Here is a 27804-nt window from a genome sequence, read left to right on the forward strand (position 1 = left end):
ATTGAAATTCCCTTTGAGTGCATTATTACATGAACACACATGGCAACACGTGTTGCCCCTTCTGTCCATTTCCGTAGACCTACCCTAGCTGTGTAAACTATTCACACTGGCGTGCTAGCAGTTTAATCTCGAGATTCCGGCGAAATGGATGCCGGGAATTCTTCGGAGTGGCTTCCTCCAGGCTTCGCCGAGAAGACTGAGGTGAAAAACGGGAGGAATGTCAAGGTAATTGGTTTTTTCTACTTCATTTACGTGGTTTAGGTAACCATCTGTACAACTCTCAGAAGAATCCGATCCATGGAATGATTTGATCTTTTAGTCCATCAATTGTTTCTGGGTAAGCTTCCCCCCTCTCTTGTATATGGGTATGGTAATTCATTTGATAAATCAACCTGGTAGCACCATGGGGTGATTATATAACCTAAAAAAGTAATAATGGTCAATGGACACCTTTTTGCTTTTAAGATAAAATGGAGGTCCTCTGGTGTGGAATGACTAGATTAATAGTTTGCATTTTGGCATAAAAAACGGGTTTGCTGAATCTTGATTATCTATGCATATCTATCTTGCTATTGTATGTTTTTTTAGCCTCATATGGCTATAGTAAAGGGGTTGGGTTTAGAATCGGCAAGTATTTGATGGTAATAGTTTTTAATTTGCTTACATGCTATCATGTGTTGTGATATCTTTTATTTTTCTGAAACTTCTAGTTATTCTGCCTTTGAATTGATGATGGGGCACATTGGAGACATGTGTTGGTTGTTTGAGCTTAATTAATTGGTTCTTATATAATTAGTTGCCAGGATACAAAATAACATTGCATAATGTTGTTTTCTAGTTGTTGGGCATCAGGTATATGATTTTGGAATTTTGGGACAAGAACGTTAGATTTGTAAAATAATTTCTATAATTTTAGCATTTCATAAAATAAGATCATGATATTTTTTTGCGTGTTTAACACGAATTGATTAGTATACGACAACAATCAAGCCTTTATCTCCGTTAAGTGGGGTCCAGCTATATGGACCTTCCTATGCCATTGCACATTATTCCATACTAAATCCTCATCTATATTGAATGGATTTATCTTGTTTTATCTTTGCTAACCTAGTCTTCTATGGTCTCCATCTTCCTTGGTTAATGTATGTATTTGTCATGGTTGCACGTCGCCTAACTGGGGCATTTATTATTTGTCTAATTACATGCCCTTACCATCACAAACGTGTCTTTTTTATGTTTCTCTTCGATAGATGCAAATCCAACTTTCTATTCTAATTTCTTATTTTATTGATCCTCGTATATCTGTACATTCACCTAAACATCCTCGTCCCGGTGATTTTCATCTAATGCTCGGTTCATAGCCCAATACTCAGCTTCATATAACGTAGCAGGTCCGACTGTCATTATATAAAACTTCCTTTTAAGCCCGTAGAGGTATCTTCAACCACAAAGAACACCTAGCACACACCTCCACTATTCTACTTGTATTTTATGTAATTCAATTTATCAACACTTCTATCCTTTTGCAAAAACATTATATAGCGCTGTCATAATGAGCTAGGCATGCCGGGTCATCCGCCGGCTGCCAAATAGGCGGGTTGAGTTATCAATTTTCTTTGCAACCTAATATAACTAAAGCCCCGCAGGCCGCCCACCCCACCCAGACCTGCCAAAAGACAGAGTGGGGTGGTAATTTCCCAACCTTCCCGGTTCATAGCCCAATACTCAACTTAATATAACATAGTAGGTCCGACTGTCATTTTATAAAACTTCCTTTTAGGCCCTTAAAGCTACCTTCAACCACAAAGAACACCTAACACATCTCCATTTAAACGATCCTGCTTGTATCTATGTAATTCATTTTATCAATCTATCTTTTTGCAAAAAATGTTAGATAGAGCTGTCATAATGAGCTGGGCATGCCAGGTCATCCTGACCTGTCAAATAGGTTGGCGGGTTGGTTGTCAATTTTCCAGCCCGCTAATATCTAAAGCCTTCCGGCCGCTGCACCCCACCTAGACTGCCAAATAGACGGAGTGGGGTGGTAAATTCCCAACCTTCCCGGTTCATAGCCCAATACTTAGCTTCATATAACATAGTAGGTGTGACTGTCATTTTATAAAACTTCCTTTTGGGCCCTTAAAGCTACCTTCAACCACAAAGAACACCTAACACACCTCCATTTCAACGATCCTGCTTGTATCTATGTAATTTATTTTATCAATCTATCTTTTGCAAAAATGTTAGATAGAGCTGTCATAATGAGCTGGGCATGCCGGGTCATCCTGACCTGCCAAATAGGTTGGCGGGTTGGTTGTCAATTTTCCAGCCCGCCTGATATAACTAAAGCCTTCCGGCCGCTCCACACCACCTAGACTGCCAAATAGACAGAGTGGGGTGGAAATTTTCCAACCTGCCCAGCCAAATGACGGGCTGTGGGTCGGCCTGCCCCGCTAGCTCGTTTTGACGACTCTGTTCCTAGATACTTAAAACTAGTGTTTTAAAAAGTGCGATTAAGCGTGAAGTGTGAAGAAAATGCTTTGATTCAGGAAAAAGCGAAAAAAATCAGTCGCCTAAGGTCGAGTTCATTAAGTGTGAAAAAAGCTTAAAAAAACAGTTAGGCATGACATGAAATTTTTAGATAAGATTTTAAGTTAACTTTTGGAATTCCAATGATCATGCTTATACCATTTAATTCCCAAAGGGATTGCATCATATATTCATGTCACATGCCTACAAATTATCGTTATTTGTTTTCGTCCTCATTGTGTGGATTGCATTGCTTATTGATCTATGATGGAATAAGATATATGATGCTTCTATTTTTTTCTAACCTTCACTTGGGTCCTATGATAGTTATTGATGTTTGACAAGCTATAATTATGGAAAATATTAAAATAATAGTTGAAACAAAAAAAATCCAAAATATGCAACTGAGACATTATTGGTACATTGGACACATTTGATCAAGTTGCTTTTGGAACTGTATCTGGCGGTCATTCTGCAGTCAACTATGTATACACTATTTGAATATCAAAGTTAGTATTTTGTTTTCCGGAAGGTGATTATAAGAAACTACTAAATTAACAATAGAAATGAACTGTTTTAGTTAATCATTTATGATTTCCAGAAATTTAAGCATTTCTTGTTTGTGTCTAGGTAAGTGTATAGAGAGCTGACAAAATATGTCTGGGTAAGTGTATAGATAGCTGACAAAATGGAAAATTGAACGGATTATATTTTTTCCTCGTATGAACTGAGTGAAAAACTCTTCTTTCATTTATTGACAACAAAAAGACGAAACCATGTAGCAGACTTAGAGAACACATGCAATTAGGTTCTTTGGTGGACGGATGAGAAATCTCCAAGAGATTATGCTGTCTTTTATATTTACAGCAGACTTAACAGACCATTGTGAGAGCAACTAACAACTATTAAGTAAAAATAGGGAAATTAAAATATGATTTTATTGCATTATAGAGGTTTTGTTGTTCAATCTATTTTACCTTCTTTAGTTTTTTCTCTTCCATGTTCACATTTGGATTTAGATTTTCGTACCATGGCCAATATTGTTGATCAGATCGATCTGTTTCCTACCTGCCATCTTTAAAGTGGTATAATGTCAACGGAAACATTTTGATACGACCCTCATGCGACAACAAAAACTGAGTGAAAAACTCTTCTTTCCTTTATTGACAACAAAAAGACGAAACCATGTAGCAGACTTAGAGAACACATGCAATTAGGTTTTTTGGTGGACGGATGAAAAATCTCCAAGAGATTATGCTGTCTTTTATATTTACATCAGACTTAACAGACCATTGTGAGAGCAACTAACAACTATTGAGTAAAAATAGGGAAATTAAAATATGATTTTATTGCATTATAGAGGTTTTGTTGTTCAATCTATTTTACCTTCTTTAGTTTTTTCTCTTCCATGTTCACGGCCAATATTGTTGTTCATTTGATCTGTTTCCTACCTGGCATCTTTAAAGTGGTATAATGTCAACGGAAACATTTTGATACGACCCTCATGCGACATCGTTTGATAAACTCAAAACAATGAAACACCAAAATAGTATTTTAAACTCTTATTTTGCCTAGGACTTAAAAATATAGCAAGACACGATTTATTTAAAACAAGACACGAAAATTAAATAACGACAAGAACATGATATTGCAAGAACTTCGACCCGTTGCTTATCTAAGCAAGAACTTTGGTACATAATTTCGCCTTAACCCATTGTCTATAATTTAGAAAAGAGCTTTGGCACATGAAATCACACTTCGACCCATCACTACATTGAAGCAAGAACTAAAATTATCCATAAACATACCTTGACCCATTGCCTATAATCAAGGTAAGAGCCAAAGGTATCCAGATTCGAATGCCACAAGGAGCAAGAATCAAAATTATCCATAAATGTACCTTGACCCATTGCCTAAAATTGAGGTAAGAGCCAAAGGTATTTAGATTTGAACGCCACAAGGCTTTGCCTTTCATGTTTGTCACAAAGACCGAAATTGGGATGAAAATCCCATATGACTCTTGGAGCCCTAAAATTCAAGGACAAATTTCAATCAAAATGGTCTTTTTTTTTCCATAAAATAACAAGTACAAAGTATATATATGACAATGCAAACCTAACCTACCCATAATGGGCTTCAAATAAACTCTAAACTACCTTCTAAATAGCCCACAAAAATAAATCACGAAAATTAAAAAAATAAACTAAGAAAAACCTACTAATATGTAATCCACACTAAAATCAACCCACTAACAATTTATTGCGAAAATAAAGATCCCAAAACTAGGAATTGGAATCAAAACTCTTGATCTTGAACTTTTATTTCTCTAACAATCTTTTTTTTTTTTTTTGATAAGAAACAAATTTTATTAATTTAGGGATTAATTACATCATATGTACGGATGAGTAATCCGCAACATTCCTACACTACCACAAAGTTTTGAACCTGTTTAATCACACCAAACACAAAACAAAAACTCAAGACCATACAAATTTCCAGTCCCTATAGAGATCGGAGGCCCTTAGATGTTGATACTGAGTAAGATTGACCGTCGAAGTGGCCACTCCCAATTTTATTCTCTCCCATACTTGGTCATTTGACTCGTAAGCATCTTGAAATATCCTTTTGTTCCTTTCCAACCAAATTGTCCACAATATGGTATGAATGATGATAAACCAAAACTCTCTAAATTTGTTCGCGAACGGATACCAAGAGTTGTCAAGAAGTAAATCTTTTGCATGTCTTGGCGCAGCCCATTGAAATTCCAGCTCATTTAGCACTTTATTCCAAATACCTGTTGCGAAAGGACAATGTAACAGAATGTGATCTTGACTTTCTTCATGATTTCGGCATAGACAACACCATTGCGGTCTTAAGGCACAATTCTTCCACCTTTTCTGCACAGAATCACATGTCGGCAACCTCCCCAAGCTTACTATCCATGAGAAAATCCTGACTTTCTGTGGGACATGAACTTTCCAAATGCTGTTGTAAGAGTTGAAAAAAATAGAGGAAGGGTTTTGAAAGAAAGACCCGTAAAAAGATTTGACCGAAAAGATCCCCGAAACGTCCCCCAACCACACTCTAAAGTCCTGAACCCCTTCCTGCAATTTGACTCGATCTAACACTGACATCAAGTTTGTGAACTCGTGAATCTCACCCTCGCTAAGAGCTCTTCTAAATCTCACATCCCAAATGATTGTTGAAATACCCCCAGAAATGACGAATTCTACGAAATGACTAATTGGTTTGTTAACAAAACAAGAAATTCGAAATAAAGATGGAAACCGTACATTAAACGCTAACTCACCCACCCAAACATCCTCCCAGAAACGAATTAAGTTACCTTGTCTTAGCACCCCCCTAACTAGCTGATGGAAAGCCTGGTATGATCGGGATATACACTTCCAAGGGCTTTTGAATGTCACCTTCTCCGCCAAACCTAAATCCCATCCGTTATCATGTAGGCCGTAGATACTCATAATCACTTTTTTCCACAATGACTCCTTTTCCACCGAATTTCTCCACCACCACTTACCAAGTAAACCCTTGTTCCTTAGACAAATATTTCCCATTCCCAACCCTCCCATTTCCTTTGGTTTGCTTACCTGCTTCCATCTAACCACATATACTTCATTGCCTCTTGAAAGCTCTTCGTGGATCCATTTTTTACTCAATTGCTTTTCGAAGCTCGTGAATGATCTCACATCGTATTTAATTGCTGGTGGAAAAAGGATAGAATATCAACAAACCAACAAGAACTATAGTTTTTGTGTCTGATGATGTAGTACTACTACAATGTCACAACTGGTGTGAAGTATCATTCCAAGAAGGATGTCATACACTGTGCTACTGAAGATTTTTTCCGTGATGCTCCTCTAAAGACAAATTGTGATGATAATGGGGAATCCTCTGACAGTAAATTTGATGCTGTGAGTCTACTGGCTTCTTATCATATTAATATTTGTCTGTGTTGCTCATTTACATGAATTTATTCTCCTGATCACAGATATCAGTTAAAAGTAACAAGTCTCCTAAATGGTTACCCGACGGATGGAGAATGGAGGAAAAAATACGGAAGAATGGTTCAAGTGCTGGATCAACTTACAAGGTATATAACTGTGTAAAAGGAGTAATGTCAATGCTTTATGGAAAAGTTTTAAGCTGGTGCATCTTCACTTTATTTATCGCGTCATTTAAATACTATGAATTGATTAGTAAGCTGCGATTGCACGTACTGAGCACACTTTCTCAAATTTTGGCAGATAAGTAAGATAAAAGGACAACTCCCAGAGGCTTTAGTGAATGCCTAACATGTGCAACTATCATTCTTTGTTAAAAAGAATTAAGATACTCTAATCCCTTGGAAATGAATTATGGTCTCTTGCTACATTAGTTTGGGACTATTGGTTGGTTAACTCTTTGGAATCACTAGTGGTTTGCTAGATTTAATGGAGTCAAGTTTATCGGGGCTCACAACTACACGACTACATTTAAGCTTAGAGTCGTAACAATAGCAGTGTAATCTTGTAATCTTTCTTTATTTCGCGGATTGCTTATCCGCTCTTGTAATCCTTGATATCTTTTTAATAAAATATCGTTTCTTTTCAAAAAAAAAACATTTAAGCTTAGAGATTTTAAATATAGACTATCAAATAACCTCAATATTAACCAGTATTCTTGAGTTGTGGAAGCTGCATATTGACTTCTTTTTGCAGTTTCAATGCATGAAATGACACCACAATGTAAGGTCACATGGTTTGATTGATTATTACTAATGTTGAGGTGTTATTTTTTGATTTTCTGTTTCAGCATTGTTCAATTGTACTACAATATCTCTGTCAATGACTAGGAGTGAGGAAATTTTCTATAACATGAATTGTGTGCTCTCTTATTTTGTATATTCCATTTTTTTGACTTTGTTCGCTGTCGTCCCTGTCCTCAGGTCATAGAAAACCATGTTATGTAATCTGTAGATATTGCTCTATCGTATTTTGTTATTCTTGTTCATAGTAGGGACTCTTATATTTGTCTCATCACTTTAAGCTATTATGTTGTATAAAATTTCAAAATTATTAGTACGACATTGACTTTGGATTTCTCAAGGATTTCTTCTCATTCTTGCAGGTTTATATTGATTCGTCGACTGGGTATAAATTTTATTCCAAGCTTGCGGTGGCTCGATATCTCAAAACTATCGATCAAAACGATGCCGCAACTGAACAACCCAAAGTACGCATGGGCTCTTTTGTGATTTTGTGGCACAAATTAATTTTTAATCCTTATTCCGTTTTCATGCTCAAACAAACTTGTGTTTCATTCTTCATTGAGAACGCAGATGTGTGGACTTGTCTACACCATATGCTCATCATGGAATTTTATATGATGTCCGATCTTATTTTTGGGTAGTGGATACTAGGTGATTATTTGAGGTGAACTATGGAAATGGTGTAAGGTTAATTCTCGTGTTTGACTGTTTGAGAGAAAAAAATTCTAGTGCTTCCTACATTGTTGATTAATATGTAGGTTGTCACACGCCATGACTGGAAACATGGTATTGGAATGCTCCCAAAAGTCTGAAATTGAACTTTAGAAAAGGTTAAGCCTCGAAGTTAATTCCATGATTGGAAATCAATTGTCTTTACAACCAAAAAGGAAAACAACAATGAAACAGAACTAACATCTATCAGTATAAAACTAAATTAGTCAGCAGCGAGAAATTTTAAAGAAACAAATTTTGCAGCAGTTCAAACGTCTTGACCAAAATTTCACCATCCACGAAACAGAGTTTTTTCTTTTTGTTTAGCTTCATTATCATTCTTATTTGGGAAGAGTAGGCGAGGGTTAGTGTCATGATAAATTCTCAACAATTTGGGGCCGAACGAGCAATAAACCACACACACACATTATAATTTCTTATAAACAGAAGCATATAACAGAAACAGAGCCAAACATATGTCTTGGCCACACTCTCATAGAATAAAACTGGAACGAAATGAACTCATTTAACACTGAAAAATATTAGTTTTTACATAGTTACGTAGTTTGCTAGATTTAATCCTTCTGGAGGAGAGGTCAGAACATTGGTTTACCGCTGGAATAGATCTAGGAAGCCAAAGTATTCCGAAAATAGACTTTTTCATGTCCTAGCAGAAACCAGTCTTGTGTCAGCCGAAATTTTGTAGAGCGAAATTTGTGTGTTTTTCTGTGGATCTCAAATATTCATCTCGTTGGGTTTTTAAAGGAGTGAAAATCTTAGGTATAACAGCCCCATTAATAGCCGTTAGTTGCCACTTGCCATGATTCTTCAGTTACAGCCCCCGTTATTAGCCATAGTCTTTTCTGTTACACCCCACTTCACATAGGTCCCTGCATTTGGTGAAAACTTTTTTGTAATTTTATGATAATAACGTATTAAATGACCTCTTATGGAACAAGTAGGCTGATTTCTGTCTTATTAGTCCTAATGTTTGGAATCATGATTTGGCCGTGTGCTTTGAATAATTATATATTTTTTAATTGCTGTGAATAATTATATATTTGTTGATTTTTACATGGTAGAGGGAGATGCCACATGAATGTTCAGCTCATGAAGTTTTAATTAACCAATCTGCTGACTATTTTGCTTTGAAGACGCTCAGATATTTCATGTCATGCAGTTCTTATCAGCTCAGCTTGATAATGTGGGTGAACCTTCTTTAAAACCTGACATGTCTCTACGATGCAAATCCTCGTCAGAAGTAGATTGCTTACCTGCAAAAGAATTAAAGAGGGAGAAATCCTTCACTGTGGTTTGTACTGCGATTATTTCAATACTATTTCAATATCTGTTCAAATCATATTACAAAATTTTATCTTCTGACTTCAAAAATATATAGGTTGCCTCTAATAGCACATCAGCAGATGGCCTGCCTCCATCAGAAGCAGGTAGCTTTCCTCGAAAAAAATCGAAGAGGAAGACATCCTTCACTATGGTTTGTGCTACTTTGAGTGACTTAGATCCATGAAAACCATCTTGTAATATTTAGTTCTTAACTTTTGAATTTTATCTAGGTTAACTCTGAGACCACATCAGCTGATGCTGCTGTACCTCCTTTGGTAGCTGGTTCCACTCCCAGAAAAATTTCAAAGAGGAAGAAATCCTTCGATGTGGTTCGTGCTTCTATTAGCGACTTAGTCTAGATCCATGCAAACCATCTTATAATATTTAGCTCTTGACTTTTGAATTTTATCCAGGTTGACCCTGAGACCACATCAGCTGATGCGGTAACTCCTTTAGTAGCTGGTTCCACTCCCGGAAAAATTTCGAAGAGGAAGAATTCATTCACTGTGGTTTGTGCTGCTATGAGCGAAATTCTAGATTCATGTGAAAACCATCTTGTAATATTTAGCTCTTGACTTTTGAATTTTATCTAGGTTGACTATGAGACCACATCAGCTGATGCGGTAACTCCTTTAGTAGCTGGTTCCACTCCCGGAAAAATTTCGAAGAGGAAGGATTCATTCATTGTGGTTTGTGCTGCTATGAGCGAAAGTCTAGATTCATGTGAAAACCATCTTGTAATATTTAGCTCTTGACTTTCGAATTTTATCTAGGTTGACTCTGAGACCACATCAGCTGATGCGGTAACTCCATTAGTAGCTGGTTCCACTCCCCGAAAAATTTCGAAGAGGAAGGATTCATTCACTGTGGTTTGTGCTGCTATGAGCAAAATTCTAGATCCATGTGAAAGCCATCTTGTAATATTTAGCTCTTGACTTTTGAATTTTATCTAGGTTGACACCGAGACAACATCAGTTGATGTCATACCTCCTTCGGTAGTTGGTTCCACTCCTGGGAAAAATTCGAAGAGAAAGAAATCCTTCACTGTGGTTTGTGCCTAGATGAGCTCAATCTGGTCAATCTACCTTACATAATCTAACTTTTAATTTTTCATCAATGTCTAGGTTAACGTTGAGAGCACACCAGCAGATGGGCTACCTCCTGGCTGGGTAAAAGAAATCAAGACCAGTAAATCAGGGAATAAGATTAGAAAGGATCCGGTGATTTACCTGTTTATGTTAAATCTATAACATTCCGAGTGAAACACTTGACATGGTTTATGTGAAGCTGCATATTTTGACATGGCTGTGCTTTAGTGCACTTTCTTACATGTGTAGTTTATTATGTCTTGTTTATCACTCTGTGGATATATTATCATCTAAATTTGTTTTTGTAGTCTTATATATATCCTGAAATATGTTTCTCATCATTTGTTTCATTTTAAATTTCTGCAGTATTACGTTGAACCTGTCAATGGTTACATGTTTCTCTCGAAAAAAGATGCTTTGCGGTATCTTGAGACTAACAATATTGGTAGTTGTGCCTGCATGCCAAAGAGGAAGGAATTTGACAATCTCAAGTTGAATAAGAATGAAGTCACCGTGAGTGAGAAAATTGCTTAGCTACTTTTATCTTTAATGATTTTTTTTGTTGCCTTGTGTTCATTTTTTTCCAGATTCATTAGTTGCTATCTTTTGCTTTTATTCATTTATATGCTGAATGTCTTCTGTTCAATTATCCAGTGTTAAAAATGTTGCTATGGTAGATTGCTTGTGCACCATTGAATCTGCTGAACTTGTGAAGTAGAACGTGGAAGCATCAATTAGCCATGATTAATTTATTTAACTGTAAAGAAAAAATGAAACCCATTGAAGATCTTTATGCTTCAATTTCCTGGTGGCCTTGATGATTTTAGTGTGTACTGATCGGAGAACCAGATGATGCAAATTTGACATGACTTTTGGATAGATTTTTCCCATGGGAACCTTTAATATCAGTTCTCTGCGTGCTCTTTTTTTATTTGAGGGTTAATCTTGCATTTACTCTTGTTGCGCAAAGTTTTGTTTTCTTTTGTTTTGTTTTGTTTTGGGTGATTTTGAGGAGTAAAAGCTTTTTGAATTTGGGAAAAGTCTTCAGCAGAAGATGTTGGATTTATGTTTTGTTAGCAAACTAACTTTTGTATGTTTGAATCAGAATGGTCTTTGTTGCGCATCTGACACATTTTATAAAAATTAAAAATGTGTCATTTGGCATTTCCCCTCAATCGTTGGAATCACTGAACCCCAATATTTAGGTTATCTGGCACAGTCTTATTGTGTTGGTACATCTCCTAGATTGTTGGAATCATTATGAAATAGACAGGTCCAACCTATAAACTCAAAGTTATCTTCATTATTAGTAAACTAAATGCACTCTTTAATTTACGCTAGAAAACAACTCTAACTCTAGTTTGTGACACTGTCACCATTTACGCTACTCAAGCATTGCAGCTAGTACTCCCTTTCATGTAGGATTCTATGCAGATGTGTCGCAGATTTCTTTCTATCTCATTGATTTCTTTTCATTGTTCTCTTCTTTGAATGCTTAAATTTTCAGCCTGACAATGTTGGCGTACCCTTTTTGAAGCCAGACACATCCCCGCTAAGCAAATCCATGACAGATACAGATTGCATTCCTCAAAAGAGGAACAGCAAGCACTCTTTCGCATTGGTTTGTGTTGTGATGAGCTTATCGCTGACTGTAGATTTATTAAAATCATATCATATGGTTTAGCTTCATAAATTTGGTATTTGTCTAGGTTGCTTCTGAGAGCACATCAGTTGAGGGGTTACCTCATGGCTGGATAAAAGAAATTATGACAAGGAAATCTGGGAATAAGATTAGAAAGGATGCGGTGAGCAATCCTTTTCCATTCTCGTGTATTCATAAAAACAAAACTTGGTGCATGTTAATTTTTCGTATCGCAATTTTTACTTAGTTTTGTAGTTTAGCCATTTTCTTATACATTCATAATATCTTCAGTACTACACGGATCCAATCACTGGTTACATGTTTCGTTCCAAAAGTGATGCTTTGCGGTATGTGGAAACTAGTGATATTGATAGTTGTGCTATCAAACCAAAGAAGAGGGAGTTGGGTGATCTCATGCTGATAAAGGAGAAAATTCCCGTGAGTGTGTGGTTCAGTTGAACTCCATTGTCTATGTTTGATTTTTCTTGCCTTTCGTTGCTTCGTTTCTATGTTAACAAATTCAAGAGAAGTATTTGTTTTTTATTTAGACTTGTTACTTGATTTTTATTGGATGGGAATGAAGAAGGATTTTGAACATTTCATACCGAACTGTGACATTTGTTTGAGATGCAAGGATGAAAACATCAAATACCCAGGATTTCTTCAACCCCTGCCATTCTTGACAAACCGTCGGGCCACATTTCTATGGACCTTATGGAGGGACTTCGGAAACCTGGTGGGAAATATGTGATATGGGTGGTGGTCGATCGACCGACCAAATACAGTCATTTTAGATCCCTTGAGTCATCGTTACAATGCGGAATGATTGCCTCAAATTTTCTTGGACCAGATTTACAAACTTTTCGGTCTTCCTGAAGCAATTGTAAGCGATGGGAACATGGTTTTCCACAGCTCTTCTTGGAAGGAAATCTTCAAGTTAATGGGTACCAAACTGCATATGAGTACATCCCATCACCCCCAAAGTGATGGGCAATCTGAATGGATAAATCGACGGCATGTCGCATTTAAAACTGTCTAAATGGTTACAGCGGTTATCTCTAGCAAAGTTGTGGTTCAATTCTACCTTCCATTCTTCAATAAAATGTACCCCAATCGAGGCCCTTTATGGTTACCAGCCCCAACAACCCTTGCTCAGTCCTTATCTACAAAGTTCATCCAATTCAGCAGCACAACTTCTCTCTGACAGACTTCAAATGTTAAAAATTCTCGAATACTATTTAGAAGTTGCTCTTGGTAGGGACATCAGAACCTCAGGAAACAAATGAAGCGTTCGGCGAAGTATTTCCGTCCTTATATGATATTAGAGAAAACTGGACCTGTTTTTTACAAACTTCAATTACCATATTGCTCAATTGATGTTTCCTATCAAAAAAAAAAATTGCTCAAGAATGCATCCAGTTTTTCATGTATCATTGCTCAAGAGGAAGATCAACCCCAAATATCAACCAGCCATTGCTCTTCCTCCAGTTGATGCTGATGGCAACTTTCACATGTATGCCCAAGCGGTTCTAGTTCGTCAATTGATTAAACACTAGAACAACCTGTTGCTCAAGCTCTTAGTCACTGGTGTAATACGCTGCCGGAGGAAGCAAATCTGGAAAATTGGGATAGCATAGCACAACAGTTTCCAGACTTTAATCCTTGAGGACTAGGCTGAACTAAGGCAGGGGCAATGTTATTAACAGAGTTAAACCTTAGAAAAAAAACTAATTTGCTATTTTTTATAAAATAGAATGAATGGCTTGGACTTTAATTAGAATGGACGACTCAGATTTTAGGGTCAGGGAGAGAGATCTTTGTAACAACTCAGTAGAATTCAAGAAATTTCATTATGCTGGAGATAATGATCTTTTCACCGTTATGGTGTAATAAGACTCTTCCTTCTTTGTAACCGAATGTCACCTGGCTGTAATTCCACATCCAGTCCACTCCAAGAATAACATTGCACCCACCTAGGGGAATTACTCGAAGCTTAGCCTCAAATTTATAACCATTCATTTTCCGGGTAAAAAACGAGCACTTCGACATGCTTGTAGTCTTGCTTCTGTCTGCTACAGTAACCAGCCAGGGTTCAGTCTCCATTAACGAACAATTCAAATGTCTTGCTGTGTTATTTTCAAGGAAGCTATTGGTTCTTCCACTGTCTATCAAAACTGTAAGAGCCCTTTTCTTCGCAAAACCACGTACCTTAATGGTGGTTTGTCTCCTATTGCCCATCAAGGAATGTGGTGGTATCTCTCATTCAATCTCTACTTCTTTTTCATCGAGTTCTTCCCTTTCCTTTCCCGTTGCAGTAACGTCTTCCTATGCTATGATGAGATTAAATTGCTTGGTGTTACGTTTACTTATCATTACGGTAGTAGCAAAACCCTTTCTCTTCAAGCCTGATATTCAGTAGGAGTTGATGTTCTCAATGGAAGATGTGGACTACCTTTAGACTCCTCCATCCCTATATGTGGTTGCTGGCTGGGGCTATAGTAATTGAGTAGTTGTTTGATCGGTTTCAGGAGTAGGAAGTGAATGCCAACCATGTAATATCACATATTTGAAAGCTTTGCCATGACTTACTATGGAAGGAGGCAGAATGCTCAACCCGACGACAGTCTCAACCACCCTCGTTTTGGACCTTGGTTAGATCGAAAGAAGTGCCCCGGGCTTGCCTGAGGAGCTATTGAGTGCTCACCATTTTTGTTGAACATTTGGTGCACCATGGTGTCTTCAAATGTTATAGTCATCAAGTCTTAAAGTTTTTCACATGAAGTTTCAGTCTAATGATTGATATGACCAATTTTCCCTTCTTATTTTGATGGTAAACTGATAACCAGTGTAGATTTGAATGGTTGACATAAAATTCTGAGTCAGTCTGAATAAATATTGAATTAGTTATACCTTCTTAGTTTGTGCCTTTATTGTTACGTGATAATTTAGATATCTCTCAAATTCTTGCATATCCTATATATATCTCTCAAATTCTTGCATATCCTATATATATATATATATATATATATATATATATATATATATATATATATATATTTATTTATTTCTTCTCTTTTAATCGGTTATCTTTCAGGTTGATAATGTTGGTTTTACCAATTTGAAGCCAGACGCGCCTTCACAATGCAAATTCACGACAGTTGAAGATTGCATTGCTGAAAAGAAGAACGAGAACACTTCTACTATGGTTTGTACTGTGATAAGATCAATAATAATTCTATATTTGTGTCAAGCTTAGTTTTTTGATTTAGCTTCTGACGTCGGATGTCTAGGCTCGCAGTGAAAGCACATCAGCAGATGGGCTACCTCCAGGCTGGATAAAAGAAGTGAAGACCAGTAAATCCGGGAATAAGATTAGAAAGGATTCGGTAATTAGTTTCTCTACCTTTCTAATACACTCTCACGACCAATAATTCGAACCATTTACGACATGTAGGTGTATGCACTATGATTTTGCACTACTATTTGGCATTTGCACGTTTTTGTGTGTGGTTTCTGCACGGATCCAATCTATGTATATTTTACCAAGTAGGTCTATTTGTTGTTGGACCAGTTCCTGATGTACCTTGTCTCATCCTTAATTTTATTCTCAATTTTGCAGTATTACATAGATCCGGTTAATGGCTACGTATTTCTTTCTAAAAAAGATGTTATGCGATATCTGGAGACAAATGATATTGGTAGCTGTGCCATCACCCCAAAGAAGCGAAAACTGGATGATTTCAAGTTGATTAAGAGCGGAGTCTCTGTAAGCTAGCTGTTTAATTTTCGATCTTCATCTGTTGGTATTTTATGTACTCGTGAGAATTAGAAATCAATAGTCCCTTTATTTGTGAAGGTTTATTCAGATAGCAAGCTTATGTGTCTAACTCATGTTTTCTTTTTATGCTTTTTTTCTTTTGAACATTCAACTTTTCAGGTTGATAGTGTGGGTGAAACTTTTTCAAAACCGCAAGCACCTCTGCAATTCAAATCTGTAACCAATGACGGTTTCATTTCTGAACAAAACAAGGACAAGCCATCTATCGCTGCGGTTTTGTGATTTATTCAATTCTCCATCTTTGCTAGCAGTCTTGAAAATTTTAAATTCTGACTTTCAAACATATCTAGGTTGCGGCTGAGAGCTCTTCCACGGAAGGTTTACCTCCAGGTTGGATAAAAGAAATCCGGACAAGTAAATCTGGGAATAAGATTAGAAAGGATCCGGTAATTTATTTTTCAACTCCTTTTTACCCTTAGAAGAAAACCATCGAATTTTCTTTGATAAAAGATGCACGTCATATCCTATTTCTTTCTATTAACATTTTACTCTATTTTTAGTTTTTTGACTACTGTCATGGTGAGCCTTGCCTCATACTTGATGATATACGTAATTTTGCAGTATTACACAGACCCAGTCAGTGGCTATGTATTTCGTTCCAAAAAAGATGTCATGCGATACTTGGAAACAAATAATATTGGTAGTTGTGCCATCACACCAAAGAGGAGGGGGCTGGATGATCTGAAGAAGTTTGAGAATAAAATTAGCGTGAGTCAGCAACTTGGCTAACCATTCTCATCGCAAATAATTTTTGTTTGTCTATTGTTGCTTCATTTTTTGCTTTGTACTTGCTCTGTTCACAATGTTTAATTTGCAAAAGAAATTACTGAGCGAGCAAAATGTTGATCTCTTGGTAATTTAGGCACTCGTTGGCCTTGAGTATGGAGTATTGAATGTTGTCTGTGCAGTTGTAATTTAAGATAGGAATGCAAGGGGATTGATCACAATGATAAATTTAAATTCTGAAAAAGAGAAAGTTCATTTAACAGAACTTGATTTAGGATGTCGTGACAGTTTATTATTTGGAGTGCATTTTGATTTAGAGACTGAGAGCATCTCCAACCCTTTTTTGATTAGAGGTTATTTGCTCCAATGGGGGACGTGTCCTCCTTTCCCTTCACCAAATTCCCCTGCCAAATTTGGTGTAGGGTGAATCCATTTTTTTCTATTTTTTTAATTTTTGTTATTTTTAATGTTTTTTTATTGTAAACGAAAATTTTATTAGAATAAGAGAACAAAGTACAAAAAAGTGGATGAGAAATTCGCAAACAAACCCCGCAAAGAAAGAAAGCTACTAAACTGTCGTCTATAGTATAGAAATTCTCAAACTCTCATTACATCCATAGTTGTCAAGGGCGCAAGGCGCACCGAGGCGCACAAGGGCTCAGGAGCATGAGGCGCAAGGCGCAAGGCGAGGCGCGCGCCTTACCGACGCAAGGCGCACATTTTTTATTTTTAAAAAAAATATATTTATCTTAGAATAATATATTAAAATATAAAATAATTAAGTCACAATGTCACAGAAAACAACAAATAATTAATAAGTTCATAATAATAAGTAACACGATTAAATTCTTCAATCATCCACACTTCTGTAATTCTGTTAAGTCTGCACACTTATGCTCTTGTCGTCTTCTGATATTTAATTTGTCAACTGGGCTGCTAGGGTTTAAGGTTGGGTTGGCTTTTTACATTTTAAGTTAATATTAAAAAAAACAGAGTTACTGAATTTTTTTTTAAAAAAAACACAATCTCCGGCGCGCCTAAGGCGCGCCCGAGAGGCCTTCCAAGGCGAGCCCAGGCGCGCGCCTGGTCTCGCCTTTGTAAATAGTTGTGCCTGGGATTTCCCCAGGCGCAACGCCCGTGCCTGGTGGCGTCTCTCGCCTTGAGGCGAGAGGCGCTCGCCTTTGACAACTATGATTACATCTGAGACAAAAAGGTAGTTAAACTCTGGCAACTTTGTCGTCCAACTCGCGACTCCGAATTTAATCTACTCCCAGACCTCATCTGTAGACTCGGCTATGTCTGTGAAAATTCTTTTGTTCCACTCCGACCAAATTGATCAAAATAGACAATGGACTACTAAATACCAAAAACTTCTAGTTCTCCTCCTGGTGAGTAAACCCGGCTCCAAAAGAAACATGTCTTTTTTTTATCGGAAACTAAGATTTATTATAATATAAAACAAGGTTACAAATTTAGTGGATGAGCGTACCACACAACATCAAAATCAAAATTCCACAGTAGATCACATATAGCATCTAATCACAAATTTCCTAACAACAAATAAAACTCCAATTTCTAACTAGGTCCGAGACCGTCATATGCTGAAACTGTGGTATGTTAAGCGTCCAGCTCGCCACTCGGAATTTGATCTTGTCCCATAAATCTTCCCACGAGTCATCTCTATCCATGAAAATTCTACTGTTGCGCTCTATCCAGATAGACCAGAAGATGCAATGGACAACTATGTACCAAAAATTTTGAAGTCCCTTCCCCTTTAGGAATCCCGGCGCCATGAGAAACATGTCTTTCGATCTGCTTGGAAAAATCCACTCGAATCCCAATTGATGAATAACTTTGATCCAGATTCTAGTCGTAAATGAACAATGCAACAATATATGATCTTGGTTTTCCTCATTTTCCTTGCATAGAGTACACCACTGGGGAGATAATACAATGCCCGGCCTTCGTTTCTGCACAACATCAAAAGTCTGCAATTTTCCCAAAGCCACAATCCAAGAAAACACCTTTACCTTTAGTGGTATAGGTACTCGCCAGATGTTAGAATAGTATGGGAAAACATTTAGCGAGTTGATTGAAAAGAAAGAGTCGTAAAGAGATGAGACTGAAAAAACACCAGAAGGATCTCCAAGCCAAACCCGAACGTCCACTAACTCCACGCACAACCTAACCGAATCTAAGAAACCTAAAAGATCACTGAACTCTCGCAACTCTATGTTGTTTAACCCTCTTCTAAACCTCACATCCCAATGAAAGTTAGATACACCTTGAGAATCGCTGACAGAATATAAGTGATTGATTGGCTTGTTAGTCGACAATGAGAGACGGAAGAGATTAGGAAAACACTCTTTGAAGGACAAGACCCCCAACCACCTATCCTCTCAGAATCGGAGGAAATTCCCACCCTTAAGCACCGTGCCAATCAATTGATGACAAGTCGTGTAAGAACGAGAGATAAACTTCCATGGGCTTCTCAAAGTCGAGTTCTTCGCCAACCTTACGTCGCTTCCATTTTCTTGAATCTCGTAAATGCTTGCCAAACTTTTTTTCGCATAGATTCTTGTTCCATTGCGCATCTTCACCACCATTTACCTAAAAGAGCCAAATTTCTCAACCGTATGTTACCTAAACCAAGACCTTCTCTCTCTTTCGGCTTGCACGCTTGTTCCCAACTAACAACATGGGAGTGCGTCTCCCCATCGGGTCCATCTCACAGAAAGTTCCTCATCAATTTTTCCGTGAGCTTTGCCACTCTAGTAGGTGCCTTAAAAAAGGACATGAAGTAAGTTGGCATGGCACTTAACACCGATTTAATCAATGTCAACCGACCTCCTCTCGATAGAAATGACTTTTTCCAACTCACCAATTTTTTCGACATTTTTGAAACCACCGGTTCCCAGAATTCCATTTTCGTCGGATTTCCTGCCAAAGGTGCCCCCATATACTTAATCGGTCATTGCTCTTTCTTGCACCCAACTGCTCTTGCCATCTCGTCAACATCCTCATCCGAGTAGATCAAACCCAATACTGCGCTTTTTTCGAAATTAATTTTCAGTCCCGATTTCCTGCAAAACAATTTTAATATTTCCACCGTTTCCATCAGATGGCTTTCAGATTGTACAAGGAAGAGTGTATCATCTGCAAACTGGATGTGTGAAATTTCGATTTTATCCCTCCCAACCACAACTCCTCTCACAACATTATCCGCCTTGGCCTTGTCTACCAACCGCCCCAAGCCATCAATCACTAGATTAAACAGGAAAGGAGATAAAGGGTCTCCTTGTCTGAGTCCTCTTTCCCCTTTAAACTTCCCCTCCGTGGTCTTCCGTTGATAAATATCAAGAACGAGACATTAGAGATGCATCCTTTTATCCGCTTCCTCCACTTTTCTCCGAACCCTTTCTTTTTAAGCACAAAATCAACAAACCTCCAGTCTACATTATCATATGCTTTTTCCAAATCAACTTTCAAAATCCAGCCTTTTTTCTTTTTCCTTCTCTACTCCTCCACAACTTCGTTGGTGATTAGACAATAGTCCGTTATCTGTCTTCTTTTTATGAATGCACATTGATTTTCCGCTATTGTGTTACTCATGACTACCTTCAATCTGTTTGTCAGTACTTTGGCCAAAATTTTGTACAAACTTGTTGTCATACTGATAGGTCTAAAGTCTTTAATCTTCATTGCTTCTTGTTTCTTTGGTAAAAGGCAAATATAAGTTTCATTCGTAGTTCCATTGACAATTCCTCCCTCAAAAATTCAGCGAACACTTTCATAAGATCCGTTTTAACTGTATCCCTATTATAGAAAGCCAATGTAAAACCATCCGGCCCCTGGGCTTTGAATCCATCGCAGTCAAACACCGCTCCTTTGATCTCTTCCTCCGAAAAATTCACCTCCAATTGTTCTGCCTCGATTGAATCTATTGGCCTCCACTCCAACCCTTCAATACCCGTTCCGTCTCCTTCCGATGCCCTATATAGATGTTTGTAAAAACCAACAATTTTGTTCTCAATCTCATCTTCTTCTGAAACCACCGACCCATCCTCCAACTCTAGCTTATCGATCATTGCTCTATTCCTTCGGCCAGTCAACAATGAGTGGAAAAACTTAGTGTTTTGGTCCTCTTCTTTGAGCCATTTCACTTTCGCTTTTTGACTCTCCATCTGAAATCGGATGTATAAAGTTTCCAGCTCACATCTTGCCTCTCTTCGGTGCTCTTGTAAGTTGGCAGACCAATTCCCCCCCCCCCCCCCCCCCCCCCTCTCTCGCGTCCAATTGCGAAATTTTATCTTGTAACTCCAAAATTCTGACATCCACATCACCAAAGACCTCAATGTTCCATTTTTTGACTTTTATTTTTATTTCTTTGAGTTTACTCACGAACCTATAACCCTCTCACCCCTGAGTGCTACCTGTATTCCACCATGTTGCGACTGCCTCTTTGAATTTGTGGTGCAACAACCAAGCATTCTCGAACCTGAACGGTGTAGGACCCCATCTCAATTTTAGAATTATAAATAATTAGTAAATCGTTTATTAAATAGATGTCTAATTCTTTTAACTTATTTTTAAGTAATTACATTTATTAATAATAATATAATATTAATTATATCATATAAACATTAATCATACTTATATTGTTAAATTTATAAATAGATATTTAATAAATGGTAAGAAATAATGCAAGTAAAATAAAAAAGATATTCTGAATTTTTTTTAGCGTAAGATTTGAAAATGGGTTGAAGACATATGTTATTGGTGCAAAAATGACACTATATCAGTGCAGAACTTGCACGAATTTTGGGTTGAAGATGACCTAAGAGTGAGTTTGGGTATTGATTTTGCAAAGTTGGAAGTAATTTAATTTACACTCTTTGCTGGGGAATCTTAAGCGTCATAAATTATTAGGGCTGTCTTTTGTAGGGAGGGGGTGGAGTGATATTATGTTATGTTTATATATTGTATGTTCTCATGTACCAAGGCTCGTTAAATGATGAGAAATATTTTAGAGTTGGGTACATTTGGAGTGAGTGTGAAACATTGATGTTGTACTACCATGTAAAGGGCGTACATGCAAGCTGCATGATGCCTTGGGTTTGATGCCTTTGCCTAGGCTCATAAATTAAGGAGATCTGCTCTTTTTGCTGGATATTTTACCCAGTAAGATATTCACTCTGTTTGCAGAAGTAAAAAGTACAAATGTCGACATAACCAAAAGGCAACATGCTCCATCATTTCTCCTTGCATCGTGGTAAAATAACACGTAGTGTCATTTCAGGTGTTGGGTCATTAAATTCAGATTTTTCAATGGTTTAACGTCCTGCATACGACTCTACCTTCATTGATTGACTAAAAAACATGACAGACCCATAGTTCCTTTGTTGCAGATATTCTGAAAGTTCTTGAAAACTCATTGTTTTTTCTTTGGCGAATTTGTAAATTTTTTCTCAGCTTAACAGTGCCGATGAACCCCAAATGAAGCCAGAGGTATCTGTGCAGAACAAACCCAATATAGATGCCTCTGACATTACCGAACCAAAAAAGGAAATCATGCACTCTTCCTATGCGGTTTGTGCTGTTATGAGCTGACACTAATTCAGTATGTGGTCAAACCATCATATACCATTCATCTTCTGACGCTTGAATAATGTCTAGGTTGTCACTGAGACTGCATCAGCTGACGGGCTACCTCCAGGATGGATAAAGGAGATCAAAACTATTCAATTTGGGGATAAGATTAGAAAGGATCCGGTGATTAAAATTCTCTCATCTTATCTTTGTTAAGAGCAAACCCTCACTGTTTTACGGCAAGTAGGTGGATGCCGCCATGCATCTGGTTTCAGCACTTGTTTCCCCTGATTCTATACATGATTATATTCTTTGTACTAGTTTCCTATCGACAGAGGTCTCATCCTTGATATTGTGCTTTATTTCTGCAGTATTACACAGATCCAGCCAGTGGCTACGTATTTCGTTCTAAAAAAGATGTTTTTCGTTTTCTGAAGACAAATGACATCCGTAGCTGTGCCATCAGACCAAAGAAGAGGGAAACAGAGGACCTCAAATTGATAAAAAATATAAACCCCGTGAGCAATAAACTTAGTCTACTGCACTCACTAGTGTTTCTTTTTGTTGCTTCTTATTGTTCTGACATGTTTTCCATTTTTATTATTTTATATTATATCAAGCGGTGGTCGAGTGAGCAAAGTATTGCTCTTTGGGTAATTTAGGCATCTTGAGCGGACAAAATTTTAATGATACAAACGTAGTCAAATGTGTGTATGGCCCACAATTTCGTCTAATGTAGATGGTAAAATAGTGTCCCATGTAAATTTCTAAATGTTTCAGAAAATTAATTCAGTTTTTTTAACAGCTTTTAATTCAATCTAATTAGCATAAAAACCTTTTCCTCCAAGGGTGGAGGTGTGAATGCCTCACATTTATTAGAGTCAAATTGTTATAAATCTACAGTCACTTTGTACTTATGTTTTTAATTGTCTATAATAAATCCACTCTCTCTCCGTTGTTGAATTTTACTTTTCAGCTTAAAAATGTGGCTCGACCCCATTTTATGCCAGACGTATCTGTACTAAGCAAGGCTGTGATTGACACTTCTTGCATTACTGAAACAAAGAAGAAATTCCAGCACTCTTCCACTACGGTTTGTGATTTGATAATCTTAATACTAACTCGGGGTCTTATTTTTAACCATCTTATACCATTTAGCTTTTGACATTTGAGAGATGAACAGGCTGCCACTGAGTTCACAACAGATGATGATCTACCTCCGGGGTGGATAAAAGAAATCAAAACAAGTGAATCTGGGGATAAAATTAGAAAGGATCTGGTGACTAAAATTCCCTTTCCTTTTGTTGTGACAAACAAAACCACAAATATTTTGTGAAAATCAAATGTGTATCATCATGCTAGTGTTTTCTGCATTCATTGCTTGTGTATATTTTACAATGTAGTATTTAGACCAGCTTCTCAGTTGATGTTATTTCTACAGTATTACACAGATCCAGTTAGTGGCTACATATTTCGTTCAAAAAAAGATGTTTTGCGTTTTCTGGATACAAATGATATTCGTAGTTGTGCAATCAGACCAAAGAGGAGGGAAACAGATGATTTTCAATCGATCAAGGATAAAATCCCTGTGAGTGAGATTTGAGAAACTTGTCATTGCTTCCTTTTGTTACTTCACAATCTTTTACTTTACTTCGCCATTTCATTACTATTCTCAATTTTATGGGTGAATAAGCAAATTGTTGCTCTCTGGGTAATTTGTGCACTCTCTAGTGGAAACTCTTGGATAGTGAAATGTCAAAATGTCCATGGTTTATATTTTTGTCCATGGTAAAAAATTGTCCTTTATAAATATGAAAAAATCTGTGAATAAGGTCAGGTTTTTTAAATTCTGTAAACTGTCTATTTCACCGCAAAAATGCTATCCTCCAAGCACCTAACACGTGGCTGTATTTATCATTTATTAGAGTCAAAGTATTACAGATCTGCAGTGTTTTTATTCCTTGTTTTTTCGAATTTCTTTCAAACTTACGGTTTTGATTTTTAAAATTTGTAAAACTTTATCTTCTCAGCTTGACAATTCTGGTGATTCCGCTTTGAAGCCAGAAGCATCTATGAAATGCAAATCCATGATAGATGCGGCTTGCATTACTGAAATAAAAAAGATCAGCCAGCACCCTTCATCTGCGGTTTGTGCTATGATGAACTCTGCAATATGTTTGAGCCATCGTATACAATTTTGCTTCTTACTTTTCGAAGATATCCAGGTTGCTACAGAGATTGCATCCACTGATGGGCTACCTCCAGGTTGGATCAAAGAAATCAAAACAAGTCAATCTGGGGACAAAATTAGAAAGGATCCGGTGATTAATGATTTTATACTTAGTTTTCTAAGAGCAGAACCTGAAATATTTATGAAAAGGAGGTGTATGCAGTCACGCGTGCCATGTCTTGTCAGCATTTTTTTGCTCACTTTAAAGATATTGTTATGTAGTGTTTGAACCAGGTTCTAGTGATCGATGCTCATAATTGATGTTATGCATCCACAGTTATACACGGATCCAGTCAGTGGCTACATATTTCGTTCTAAAAAGGATGTTTTGCGGTATCTGGAAACTAATGATATCAGTAGCTGTGCCATTAGACCAAAGAGGAGGGAAAGAGATGGTCCCAATTCGGTTAAGAAGAAAACCTCCGTGAGTTAAAAACTTGGTCTATCACACTTATTAATGAATAATTTGTTTCCTTAATATTCGTCTAATATATATTCTCCATTTTATGATTTGATTTGCAACAAAAGGGGTTAAGTGAGCTAAGTGTCGCTCTCAGGGTAATTTATACGCTAATGCAGGTCAAAAGTGGTTGTCCAGAAATGTATTAAGAAAGAGTTAGCATATCACCCATAACGAGTTATAGTCATTTAGATATATCCAAAATATTGTACCTGGGCTACTAATGTCAAAATTTACCTGGCATAAGCGAAATGGACGATTATCAAGCACAGATACGCTAATTTGCATATGGATAGCTCCAGTGTGTGTTATGAAATTAGACTAGACTGGCTGGTCCAAGTAACAAGTTCAACTGGCGAATGGTCTGTCCGGCCTTGGTAAATCTATTTATTTAATCATAAGTTGACAAATGGTTTGTAACTGAAATTTACTGGATCGATAACCATGGATTGGCTACCTTAGGCTGGCGTTTTTTTTGTGTCTACATACGGACATCTTTGTTCCCAGTCCAAAATAACTATCCCCTTCACTTTTTTTTGATTTTTATGGTTAGCTATTTCGTTCTCTTAGAAAACCTCTTTTTTTTGTAGTCCTCTCCAGTTAATAAAAAGTTGTCCAAGCAACTTGGGACCGAAGCAAAGCTTTTTGTTGGTGGAGAATCAAACACAAATGGTACTTTTTCCCCCTATTTTAGGATGAAACTAGTTCAGTGGCTGTCCTTAGCAATGACAAACATCTGTAGTACTTACAGGGTGGTTCGTCTGTTTTTAGGTGCAGGTGGTTCCGTTACCAAAACTCCAGCGACATCAAAGGCCAATACCTTGATAGTTGCAACTGCTGGATCTGACAGTTTTAAAGGACCGTTTTCATGTGAAAATTCAAATAAACTTTCGGACATGAAAATGGGCCCTGAACACACAAAGGATTGCTCTAAACAAGGAGAAAATGCAATGGCTGACGTTTTAGCTATTTGCTCCTCTATTAATGATGCTTTCACTGAGGAGAAACTTCCAGAAAGTGAGATTGAAAATCGAACTCGAGGAACTCGGTCAGAAATACTAAAATCCAAGAAAAGAAGAGATTTGAACTTGCCATTACGGGCTTCAAAGAGGCTCGCGAAGTCTCAACCTGAGATGCTCTCCAATGTTGAATTAAGTGAACGAACACGCTGGGCTGCGACTAAGAGATCCGCTGCAACTAGTGTTCCTTTGCCGTCTGATTTTGATCCCAAAAAAGAAGTTGCAGATCATGCAAATGCCGTCGAGGAAACTCTTCGAGGAGATGATCCGTTGAACAATGTTGAAAAACCTCTTGCAGAGGGCAACACCACTTTGAATGAAGAGCTGTCGAACAAAGCTGAAAACCCTCTTGCAGAGGACAATGCTGATTTGAAAGAGCAAACTGAAGCGAAGACCAATGGTAAACAACCAAATGACGATGCAGCATCCCAAGATACGCAGCCTTGCTATGAATTTGGGGACTCCTGGACGGATCCATGCCTAGAATTTGCGTATAAGACACTTACAGGGGAGATACCACTGGATGATACTTTACCTTTTCCAGAAATTCCTTACAATCAGGAAGATGGAGGTATACGCCCATTACCATCTGGAGAACCCACCATGTTTGAGAGTGAAATCCCCCCAGGTTTTGAATCCACTAATCAAAACAATACTGTTGAAAAGGTGCCTGCGAGTCCATCCTTCTATCTCTCAGCCGTGGATGCCTTGTTCGAAAGTGAAATTCCGCCTGGTTTTGAATCAGTGGCACAAAACAAGAATGCAGACAAGTCCCCAGCAAATCCATCATTATCTTCCCCGCAAGTATCCACTGAAACAGGTTTCTCGGACAAAAGCTCCTAGATCTTAAAAGCCAAAAAACATTATGTAGGAATTGCTGAAGACTTTTCAAACTAACCTTTATGTTTAAATATAATGGCTGCTTGAACGAGGAATTTGAACCAAAACATGTCTGTTTTCCGCTACTCGGGGACAAAATGTTGATGCTTTAAGTTTTCCGTGGCTTTTTTAGATACAGTTCAAGACCAGGGCCTATTGTCATGTCGTTATTTTAACGAAAAATTGCAAATGTGTGCTCTCTTTGGTATGTTTACGCTTCATAGAGAACATTCCAAAACAATGAGGTCTCGAATGTAGGCACTTGTTTGTTCTAAAAGTTTGAGCTTATGGAGATCACCAACTCACAAGTTTATGCCTCAGCATGTGTTCTCGTGTATGAATAGGAGGCTAAGATGTATCTTATGAAATATCGGTGCTAGCCGATAAAGGCAAAGAGAGAATGTATCAATATATACCAAATTAAGTATTAAGGGGATTTTGTCCACAAGATTTGGAACTGATGATCTCCTTTTCGATTATACAGAAACTATTTCTGTAAAAAGTTACAAGTGATTTTTACTAATTAATGTATCCGGAGTATTCATTTCTTGCGTATAGTTTTTTGTCTTTGGTAAATATTTTCATTTTGTTTTTAGCGTCATGGGTGAATTGAGCTTGAGACGAGTGGACAATTTTACCTTGTCAGATTGTGTCTTCTAAGGAAAGGGTTTTTTTAGTTTTTGAAATATCTGCACACTTAAAATAATAGAAATATTTAGTGGGGTGTCGGAAGGTTTTCCGGCGTAGTCACTCTGACGCTCAAGTCAATCAAGCGTGTTATTGAGAGAATGTGTATTTCTCAGCAAGGGATTATATATATGAATGCATTAATTTCAAGAATACATGGTATTTATAGGAGAAAAGTCAATGGGGATTTTGTATTCATTGTCCAGCTGTTACTCTTGATGGATGGTTGCCTATGCCCTACTTACTGACACTGTTAGGTCTGACAACCCATACCTACTTCGATCGAGTCACGTC

General features: G+C 37.4%; 1 protein-coding gene across 8 annotated transcripts; it reads left to right on the plus strand.

The window, feature by feature from the left end:
* On the plus strand, positions 1 to 27124 carry LOC140813510 (uncharacterized). Of its 8 annotated transcripts, none has more exons than XM_073172009.1 (33): positions 1 to 225; positions 6318 to 6461; positions 6539 to 6640; positions 7657 to 7761; positions 9189 to 9320; positions 9408 to 9503; positions 9583 to 9681; positions 9766 to 9861; positions 9946 to 10041; positions 10126 to 10221; positions 10306 to 10401; positions 10477 to 10572; positions 10807 to 10953; positions 11948 to 12061; positions 12150 to 12245; positions 12374 to 12520; positions 15162 to 15287; positions 15373 to 15468; positions 15702 to 15848; positions 16020 to 16133; positions 16211 to 16306; positions 16482 to 16628; positions 22119 to 22235; positions 22323 to 22418; positions 22607 to 22753; positions 23212 to 23328; positions 23419 to 23514; positions 23677 to 23823; positions 24266 to 24382; positions 24461 to 24556; positions 24743 to 24889; positions 25516 to 25597; positions 25697 to 27124. In XM_073172009.1, the coding sequence occupies exons 1-33, from the start codon at positions 145 to 147 to the stop codon at positions 26785 to 26787; spliced, it is 4722 nt and encodes a 1573-aa protein (XP_073028110.1). In that variant the 5' UTR covers positions 1 to 144; the 3' UTR covers positions 26788 to 27124. The 8 variants fall into 8 exon arrangements, with proteins under 8 accessions (XP_073028110.1, XP_073028111.1, XP_073028113.1 ...); XM_073172010.1 differs by having other exon boundaries at positions 15177 to 15287; XM_073172012.1 differs by lacking the exon at positions 12374 to 12520 and having other exon boundaries at positions 15177 to 15287.
* The last annotated feature ends 680 nt before the right edge of the window (positions 27125 to 27804 follow it).

This window comes from Primulina eburnea, chromosome 15 (genome assembly GCF_022965805.1).
Source record: "Primulina eburnea isolate SZY01 chromosome 15, ASM2296580v1, whole genome shotgun sequence".
In the NCBI taxonomy this organism is placed as follows: Eukaryota; Viridiplantae; Streptophyta; class Magnoliopsida; order Lamiales; family Gesneriaceae; genus Primulina; species Primulina eburnea.